This window comes from Diadema antillarum, unplaced genomic scaffold (genome assembly GCF_040938485.1).
Source record: "Diadema antillarum isolate AM-2024a unplaced genomic scaffold, OU_Dant_1.0 scf00000017, whole genome shotgun sequence".
In the NCBI taxonomy this organism is placed as follows: domain Eukaryota; kingdom Metazoa; phylum Echinodermata; class Echinoidea; order Diadematoida; family Diadematidae; genus Diadema; species Diadema antillarum.
The window spans coordinates 3,974,861-3,986,042 of NW_027270906.1; the positions used below are offsets into that span (position 1 = coordinate 3,974,861).

Sequence of the window (11,182 nt, forward strand, 5' to 3'; positions counted from 1 at the left end):
ATACATGTATCACATTGTAATTATTGATGTACATCGACAAATCAACCTCATCTTAAACAACAAATTAGAACGGTGTGTCTATTCGAAAGAAAAATCCGTTATGTAAAAATGTATTCAAATACTTTTTTTCACAGTGGCAACTTATTAATCAATGAAAGCGTGTAAATAAACAATTGCGGACGCGAAAGCAACACGGATATTAAAGCGCCTTTACTTGGAGTTTACTTGGATATAATAAAGACGTGAAGCGTTGCTTTTTGCCCCTCCAGGTTTCATTATCCCTCTGATAATGGGCTGTACTTTAGGGGATGGCTGTTCCAGTGTTTCTCAAGGATAGATTTGAATTGATTTACACTTGTTGCTCTGATAGCTGCGTCTGGCAAGGAGTTCCAGTTGTTACAACTGCGAACAAAGCTATAAGAAGGACTTTTGGCGCAACATCTGGATCTGGGTTTTCTGCTAAGGGGCACACCAATTCTGTTAGGGACTCAAACCAGGGGCAGCACATTTGACAATCTGTATAATTATGCACAACGTATACTAATCTCTAACACTTCGATGTCCTGTCGAAAAGTAGCAGCTGTAGGAAGAGGGATAGACTGTCTGAGGTAATATAGAATTTTCTTCATTTTCTGATAGTTTCCATGAGGTTAAATAAAGTGAAATGCCTACTTAGACGATAAATAGGCCTGTAGTGTCCTGCTAATCATACCTGTGATCAGAGCTGTGCGACTCGGAGTACAAAGAGAGTCAGGTACGTAGCCTTGAGTGAATCGGATACCCCCTTTGACCATGATGTCGTCGATGGCTCCTCGTTCTTGAGTCGGGTGTCCGTAGGAGGCCAGATCCCCGTAGCCCATATCGTCTGCAAAGAAGAGCACGAAGTTAGGTTTGTCGCGAGGATTTCGGATTCGGTGCTTACAAGACTTCGACCACTTTCCTCCTTCTTTTTTCCCCCCGTCACAATGGCCATTATGACCGTCACCTCGCCCATCATTGTGACCAGGTCCGGCGGCATAAGCCGCCCCTGCTAGCGCCACCAGGAGCAAGCAGGCTAGTTGCCATCGGATGCCCATCTTTGTCTTCAACAGTCTGAGATAACCGCCTACTTGGCCAGAATTGTCCTCAACTTGGATGAGCTCTGTAGTTTGTCACTCCAAGCGTTATGGCGGCGCCCTCATCCCAGCCGACTGTTATAAGCTCTCCCCACTGTCGGGGGCGTGCAAGAGGACATAGACAAGGAAAAACTCAAATCATTCTGTGAATAAAACACAACGTGATGATTGGCACCGGAGAATATTGATTCAGTATTTTGCATGTACAAACCCGTATTATCACAAAACAGGAAGGCGGAAGCTATTGTGTTCGGCAGATGTTGCACATGTTAGCGGCGGTGGTAACACGCACTTTTTTTTTCCAATGGTATTTATTCATTAACATTCAGGCAATATAAAGGCAAACTGGTACTGCTGTAACAAACTCTAACATGACTTGGACACAAGTAATAAGAATATATATATATCCTTCCTGTGTACAACGTTTTGGTCTCAGAAATATAAGCTACAATTTGATAATATAATATACCGTATATCACTGTGTCTATATTCTCTCCTTTAATATCCGCTTTTCTGCATGTAATTCTTGCCGGTATATATGTACCCAATTCTTCGCAATATCAATCCAGGGTGAGTCTTATCATTGCTCTTACATCATGGAATCCGGTCTGCTTGTGTCCACGATGGTGCGTGTTGTAGTTTCATTTTTTCCTTTTTTTTTCTTTCCTTCCTTCCAAATTTGATTTCATGTCAGTTAATATTGGTTTCTTTGATTTTGTTTCATATATCTGTTTGTAGTTTCACTAAGTCATTATTCGTTCCCTTATGTATTTTCTGAGGGTCCCATACCGTACAAGCTTTGCTTTTTAGTGGGACCCTCCATTCCCATCTTTGTATTATGCATATGTATATACCTTTAAAGAAATGAATTTATGTTGTTACTCGTGATCACATGTATTTTGTTAATTTACGTCTTTGAAATTCTTACAAATATGTTCTGTAAATGTATTGTATATAATTTTCCCTGTTTATTTAACGGAAATGAAAAGTAAAGCTTAAAGTTGAATATAAACACCATGTATTTTATTTGTCAGGTTGATAACAACTGAAAAAGAAATTGCAATGTTACAATCTACATGTACACAGCAAACAACTCCACTCCCCAATGAAGTTTTCCCCAGCTGCCCCTCGTAACCCTGCGTATTTGTCCAATCCCTTTCACCCTCTCCCTTTCCTACCTTATGCATTTCGCCCCCCCCCTGCTTTCTACTTTCTTGTTGTTTTTGTCAATCTATTTTTTTTCATATAAACAATATACGTACAAATCGATTTATTACAAGATGATACAAATTTCATTATGCACACACACACACACAGCACACACGCAGACGCTCATGCACACATTTACACATACACGTACAACACACACGCAACGCACACAAGACACACACACACACACACAATTGCATTTTATGACAAATTAGTATTACTGTTACCACAAGGATATAGTGTAAGATTATGATGTATATCAGCTCCCCGAATAGGAGTGCGTAGAAGACTGTAAAGAGAGAGAGAGAGAGAGAGAGAGAGAGAGAGAGAATGTGACAGAAGGGGGGGGGGAGCCCCCCTCGGTGAACGGAATACATTGAAACAAGAGCCATTGGCGGACTGAGAGAGAGCAGAACTGCGCCAAGCCGCCATGATTCAAATATCGCTCACTTCTTATAGGCATTATCTTCAACATAAACATAAAGGTATAGGGGCGTCTACACAATGCATGAGGGGAAAATCTGATCATCCAATCTTGAGTTATTCGGAGATTGAGCTTGTTTTATGTCCGCTATGACCCATATAGACCTTTGACCTCATGACCCCCAAATTTTACTCTTTTTTCCCCTTATTCCCCTTATTTTATCATACAAACCCTGCAAGTTTGGTGAAAATCCAGTCATCTGTTCTTGAGTGACCATTTGAGTCGGGTGTATTTATCAAAAGTTTCGGATGCTGGAAGGCATAGAATGTGCATGCGCAGCGTGCATGCGCAATGGGTGTAATTTTAACGTAGATGGCACCACGATTATTGCTGTGGTATGTGAGTGACGTGTGTGCGTGTGGGCGTGCGTGCGTGTGTGTGTGTGTGTGTGTGTGTGTGTGTGTGTGTGTGTGTGTGTACATGTGTGTGTATGTGATTCTTAATAGTTGAGTATCGAATTGTTCGAGTAAACTGAATTTGATTGGAAGTTTCGGATGAAGGGACGGCGAATCTGCGCAGCGTGCCTGCATGCGCAGAGAGTGGAATTGAACTTCGATAGCACACGATATAAAATGAGGAAGTTCCCTACCCCACAGAGTATAAACTGATGCAGATTATTATTCATCCCGTCGAAGTGTAACCTCCAAAATTCTTATAAATCAAACAACTGGATTGCACGTACGAGCAAAGACAGAAGACTTACATCAGCATGAACAGCATCCCGGAATCAGCTGTTTACTCATACCTCAAAGTAACCATTCGAAGACGTGGAGACGATTATTGACAGAGAGAGACGTCAAAGAATCCATTTGGGAACAACGTGGAGGAAATATTAACCTAAACAGGAAGAAGGGGCGTGGGGGGGGGGGGGATTCCGAGCCGTTTTTCACGCAGTGAAGACCCATCAGTGCGTGACATTCCTGCACGACTTCACGCATACTTGATCATAAAGACGATTATTCCTCTAGAAGGACGCCTTAAGAAGCTATATCGTTAGGCGCGCGAAACGTCGCACGACTTAAAGAAGACCTCCGCATGATTTTTAGACTTTTACATTTGAACAACTATGAATTAGTTATACCGAGTACAGAGTTTCAGAATTCATAGGGATTGGGTTGAGGAATAGGAATGTTTTCAAAATTTGTAATGGAATTACACTGCTCGATTTCTAAATAATTATGTGAGGCTCTATATGTCATTAACACTGTTCAGTGTAATTTAATGAAAATTCCCTGATCACTACCAAAATGGATTTATCTGTTCCTTGTGTCATTATCAGCTTTTCCTGCAAGTTTCAACCAAATCTGTTCCAAACTTTTTGAGTTATTTTGCACACAGACAAACAAACAAACTCTGACAAAAACATACATAACCCCCTTGTTTCTCTGCTCAATGACCACAATAAATTCCACAAATCTATACATGGAGCTGTCGATTTATGTACTACATGATGTGAAATTATGAAAGTCGTCTGGAATGACCCTTTAAGCTTCCATGTATTTTCATAAGAGTTTTGGAGGTTCCCTATAGAATACAATACTAAGACTCATAGTATTATACTCTAGGGGAAGTTCAGACTTGTATACTTCCTGTCCCAATTAAATATCAGTCTCCCTATTCACAGCAATGTAACTCCAAATTTACGTCAATCTCCCTGTTCAAAGCAAATTTCCATTCACAGCACCCCCCCCCCTTCCCTCCATTCACAGCGAACTCCCCATTCGTAGCTAACTGCAAACTGTAAATTCACAGCGAACTCCCTATTCACAGCAAACTCTGAATTCACTGTGCATGCAGTGCGTTGACGTCAAGGGGAAAATTGTATTCGTCCGTTCGTATTTATTTTACTTCTCAAATCAAATCAAATCAAATCAAATCAAATGAATTACATGGGTGTGACAATTTTTTAACAAAACATAACTAAATGACAAAGGAGCAATTCAAAAGTGCAGTTTATACTATATGCATAACAAAAATCTTTGTAAAACATTTATAGTTGCATGTAGGCCTAATACAGAAAAGGCAGTACATATGACTCGATAAGGAAGTACATGTAGGAGACCGTCAGCGTAAGCAAGGCTTGGCAGGGCTGATGGCCTCATTGGGAATGTAACTCATGTTTGCCTCTCGCAAAAAGTAGCTTTATCTATTTTCTATTGCAATATTACGCTTTAGAGGGAAAAAGAAGACGTGAGTAAGTGCTGTGCGTGTGCAGTAATAGGTGCATTAATGTTTGTGTTGGGGTCATTATAATATATAATTATGATTTAATATATCAATACAATAATACTAACAAAATCAGACCAAAAATATATAAAAATATATCAATTATCATATTTCATTTTACTAAATATATTGAGTTAAAATATATATTTCTTTAAACTAGCTATGAAGGAACACAGTGATGTTCGTGTTTTCAGGGAGCCAGGTAAAGCATTCCATGTATCTGGTCCGTGATGCCTAACAATAATCTACAAACCACAATAAAGTATTGCCACGCATTAATGACGGAGTTCTTTTTTTTTAATCAATATCATGATCTATAGTATTGAATGCTTTGCTAAGGTCAATAAATATACCAATAACATGTTCTTTACGTGACAAACAATTTATTATCTTATCATGGAATTGAATTATAGCTTGATCCGTTTAGTGAAATTTTCTAAAACCATACTAATTTGATACACATATATCATTACTAAGTAAAAAATCACAAAGACGGCAATGCACTATTTTCTCGAGAATTTTTGATATGGCTGGTAAAACCGATATTGGCCGATAGTTAGACACAATATTTTAATGATGAATCATCTTTTTTGTGAATTGGTACTATTTTGGCTATTTTCAAAGAATTTGGGCAAACACCCATGGTAAGAGATAAATTAGATATATAACACAAAGGAAAAGAATTAAAATGAATAACCTTTTTCAAAAGGTTTACACTTATTCCATCGTGTCCAGTTGACTTACTAACTCTGAGAGATTGTACAATGTTAACAACTTCATGCGGGCTCATTTGCCGAAAAAATAATCATAATGAATTTACTGAGGGTTCAGGAAGAGTTTGAGTGAAATCATCATAAATAATATCTATATCAGAAGCCAATTTCAAACCGACATTTACAAAATAAGTATTGAAAATATCTGCATTTTTTTTTGTGGATCACTGATATTTTCACCCTCATTCTTTATTGTAGTTGTAGTAAATGTTCTTATCTAATGAATGATAATTTTATGCATGTGATAAAGTTTACGGGATTGCCGGATTAATGACGTTAACATTATTACAGTAACGTTTATATATATTACAATTTTCCGGAGATGGCTGTTTATCTGATTTTTGTTATAAAGACGATTTCTCTTTTCAATGGAAATCAGGATACCTTTAGTAAGTTATCCGAGGATTTTGTGTACGTTTACGATGTTTTACTCGAACAAAAGGAATGTTTTTTATCATAATAATACAAAAATTTATGAATAAAATTGTCGTATGCCGTATGCCGTATACTAGTCTCCCCATCCTAGAGTATAACTATGACTATTAATAAAGTATAAGTGCGAGCTGCCAATATAGGCACATACGTTGTGGCCCCCTGCCTTGTGACACGATATACGCTCCGCCGACAATATTGCTCCGAAAATTGTGACAAAATCTAAAATGCTCCGCGACATTTGCTTCGCCAGCAACCACTGCTCAGCCGACATTGTGCTCCTTCGACATTATTTTGCTCCGCCGACAGTTGCTCCGCCGACATTCATCGAAGATACGCTCCGGCGCTAAGTGTTCCATCGACTATGCTGATAATTAAAAATTTTCATGTATATACCATACGTTGGATATAAATGTACGCTTTTCACGAATTTAGTGTGAAACTATGATTGTCTGGCGACATTACATCGATCGGAAATTATTTTACATATTTGTTTTTTTCTTTCTTTAATTAATCTTTTGAACGAGACGAAATTTGGTACGGCCATTAACAGTCATTAACCATCAATTCATTCGAATGTGTAATTTGTTTTTGTATCAGAAAATGCTATGATTATCGTAATTATTCGTTCAATCAATATCAAGCCTCGGGCACGACACGGGTGCTAGATCGATTCTGGGAAATATATTCTTTTTCGTTGCGTCATTGATATCCTCCAGTCTTGAATTCATGAACGCGCATCCGCATGAGGTGAATAATTATTTTGTTTAATTGACTCCCTCCCTCCCGTCCTATAAGTTATGTTTTTCGTCTTTCTTGAAAATTATTCCCAAGTTAGTGTTCACTATCACTAATTTATTTTCTTCGTCAGCATGTTCCCTCAAGAGACTTAATTGGCTGTTACAGCACTACGTCCTGGTTCTTGGCATATTAGGGTAGGGTTTCTGTTGTTGTTGTCGTCGTTGCTATGTTCATCGTATACCCAGGAAAAACAAGAAAAAAAAAGAGTGACAGGTAAGAGGAGAAAAGGAAAGAAGGAAAAGCGTGTTAAAAGGATGGTATATATTGCTTGAGGTGAGAATTCAGCTTTTAACTTGTTGCGAGATATTTCGAAATTACTTTATGAAATATGAAAGAGCATAGAATTTTAACAAGTAATAAAAGTTTACATGGTTTATTTAATGAAAATCTGTTTTGAAATGGCTGATGTATCCAAACGCAAATTAAAACAAAGCGACTCTAAAGGCAGGTGGGTCCCACCTTTTATTGGGGTCTCTTTGTTTTGGATATCTCAGCCATCTCAAAACCAATTTCCATCAAATAAACTTGAAATTCCTCAAAGAATTATAACACTTTATGCTCTTTCATCTCATTAGAGGTGTTTCATTATCTCAAAACATTGTCATCAAAAACGTTGGAAGCCACATCTCTACCAAAACTGTTCCATTTCTTTAAGCAAACTGTCTATGACAGCATTGCAGTAATCATGAATACTATCCCTAATCAAAATAATCATTGCGTCCTTTGCCAAGCATTCACAACGACTATCATCACCATTCGAAATAAACAACTCGGCACACAAATCACAAACTCCAACACTCAAGTGGTTACGAGACGCAAGGGTAATACATAATGCGAAACAGTAAAACTTCCTCGCAGATACTGCAGTAAAACTATCGAAATGCTTTCCGAGCGCCAGTAACAAAGAAAAACAAAAGAAATGTTCTCATCTGTTACAACGAAATGCAGATTGCCTTGAATACGAAAATACATAGCGGAAGAACTATTTAAGGAGGGTCTCTTCACTGATTGGCGGACGCTGAACCCGATATAGCCCAAGGGGGGGGGGGGGGGTGTGCCCACTTCTATATTCTCATTTGCCACTCCTATACGTCCTTAACCCAATTCCAACCAGATTTGGCGACTTTTCCTAAAATTTTATTGCGAACTTTTTGATATATTATTAAAAATGTCTGATATTTCTGGTTGCCATAGCAACCGTGAGCTGACAACCATGTAAGTCAGATTTTACAGGGTTGTTGTTGTTGTTGTTGTTGTTGTTGTTCCAGGACAATAGTGGATGAAATGGGGTTTTCTCAGCTGTAATTTGCTGAATTAAGAAAACATGAAGTAGTTATGGTTGCGAATGAACCTGAAATGCTTCTCTTATTATTTCTATTATTTTTCATGTGACATAGACATCAAACAATAGATAGTTAAAAGAGAGATACTTGAAAAAGTTTTTTTTTTAAAGATTACCATCTTATTTTGTGTCATTTTGAATCTTTCACACAAGTTTTACCTCTCGTGCCCCCTGTTTATCATAATTGCAGATTGATAATCATTATTATCATTCTGCAAACTCAATATTCTGATATCATGGAAATATAACATGTGATAACTACAGTCACTAATTGTATCTATTCAAAACATTGCATCACAGGTCTCAAAATACATTTCTTTATACTGTAATGTGAGGACCTTGAGAAATTGTAACCATGACAAACAGTAAAGTTTGACTTACTTTTGGTTTGTGACAAATATGAAAATGATTTGTCCAGAATAAAGACATAAAAATAGGGATAGAAAAATATTAAAGAAAGATAAGGTTTTTTGCATTTTTTAAAGGCAGCCGATCGCCATCCCTAATGGTACGTAAACTCCGAACGACCGAAGTTTGTGCATGCAATTGCGCAATGCCAGACTCGGTGCTATATCCATAAACGTGTGGGACAATGCTGCCACTGAGACACGTGTGTGTGTGTGTGTGCACGTGTGTGTACGCATCATACACAAACAGTGTCACCGCGAGCTGCGATGATTGGAGGAGAGAGGCCAGAAGACGCGTGTGTGTGTGTGTGTGTGTGTGTGCATGTGTGTGTACGCATCATACACAAACATTGTCACCGCGAGCTGCGGTGATTGGAGGAGAGAGGCCAGAAGACGCGTGGCTCTTTTGGCCTCTCTTCATGCGCATGCGCACTGAGTGTGTGCGTCCATTCGGAAGCTAACACACGTGGCTCGCTCACAAATTCTGTGGGCTCGCTCGGACAGCCATTTTGGGTTAGGAGATTAGCACAGAGAGCGCTCTTGTAGCCTACGCGTTTTGTTCGCTGACCCATTGAGCCAGCGCTATTCTCATTCGGGGTCACCACATTTGATACAGAATGGGGGAGGCAGCGTGTTGCGTTCGTCTCCGTGCCGCACAAACCACTCGCCACGACTGAGTGCCTTTAATGTATTCCTTTATATTTTGTTAAATAGCGCCCTCAATTTGTGACCTTGAGAAAGTTCACATGTAGGGTCATGTAGAGTTTGAGTTGCTCTACTCATGTGCCAAATATGACTGTGATACATCAAATAATAAAGAAGTTATGTACCCCCCCCCCCTCCCCGCCGGGCCTAGGAGGGGTCACCCTAGCTTGGGCTTTGCGCTTGCTCCCTGTGTCACGTTCCGTTTCTGAGGAGAACTTGCACGGTTAATCCGAAATGAAATAAGATTCTTTGTTCCAAAGGTTTGTTATTACTTAACACGTAAATTCTGATATACCCAAGTACTGTTCGTAAATTGAAAAATGCATTACGCTGTGGCTTTCTTTAGAAGGTTGGTTTTTCTATAAGGGTCGTTAATCTATTACGAAGGTTCGTTTATCCCAAAACGATAAGAATCTTTGTTATTCTAAATGTTTTTTCAATCGGAACATGGAATAAAGTTCGTTAATCCAAAAGTTTAAAGAAGGTGAGTACACTAGCAAAACTTTGACACTACAAACCTTAGGCTCTAGGACCTATAACGGCTATATAATCGTCCTCGGGTAAACAAAACGTCGGAATAACTATTTTGTGTCAATTTTGGATTAACAAGTCTTCGAATAACGAAAATATTTCATTTTTTTTAATTTGAAACAACGAACCTTCCGAATGTCGGCGTAATAAGAATATCATCTAGAGGAACGGCAACGCACTTTTGTTGATTACTAACTCAGATTTATGGGATACATGGCCCATTCTCAGTAAAAGCGTTCAAATACGGAATTTTGGTGTCGCCGACATTCCATGACAGTTTGCGGTTCCCTGAAACCTATTAGATACTATTTAAATGTTTATAATATATCACGAGGACTTTATTTGTTAAAAATAAACACGATCAAATGCGGTTGTCTGCCTTTTTGTATAAAATTTTGCTGTTAAACTTCGTTAAGACCCCCAAAACGCAGTGTCGCCGGCTATTTCAGAATTATGTTTTATTGCTCCTCTCCGTCCACAAACACACTTTCCAAATATCATTTTCATGGACGATGAGCATATCATATGTGCTAATCACAATACTCAAAAAGATCCACAATTTTCATTGACTTCTTTTTTTATAGCCTTTTGAAACCTGTCGCCAAGTTCACCGCCAGATACGTTACCAGTTTCTTTAGTGTTACAGCATTGCGAAAATAACAAGACTATGCAATGACCCTGTGTATATGAAACCCTGAGGATATACTTCATACATTGCAAGTACTTAGATTTTTTGTGCAACAGCTCTTTTTAGAGAATACGGTACAATGTTTGAAATATCGGTTTTCTACACTTTTATTTGGACAGATACGTGACATACTTTTCACGCCACCCACTGCGACAGATATTGCAATGTCAGACAAATTGTATATTATACATTACTCCTCGGAATGACGCATCGATTCAACATTAAAGTTTAGTACAAGTGAGAAATATTTGGTAGATATCGCTCTCATAATAATATGATCGACCATATACGTTACCACAGATACGTTACCCCAGATACGTGACCGAATTTTGCTCATTGGTCTTGTGCTTTCTGGGGATCAAATCTGGTCAAAATTCATCCCAACACATTACATGCCTCGTTTTGTTGGACCTCGGGATTATATTCTTACACCAAAAGGACAGAGAGGTGAAAAAGATCAACACTTCCA

General features: G+C 38.6%; 1 protein-coding gene across 1 annotated transcript in view; it reads right to left on the reverse strand.

Annotated features, from left to right (window-relative positions):
- LOC139725841 (arylsulfatase-like) overlaps positions 1-1,076 on the reverse strand; it is a 36,070-nt gene extending 34,994 nt beyond the window's left edge. The window contains exon 1 of the mRNA XM_071636923.1: positions 713-1,076. Within this exon, the coding sequence (XP_071493024.1) occupies positions 713-1,076 (364 nt within the window). The remainder of the gene's footprint in view (positions 1-712) is intronic.
- Between the last annotated feature and the right edge of the window lie 10,106 nt (positions 1,077-11,182).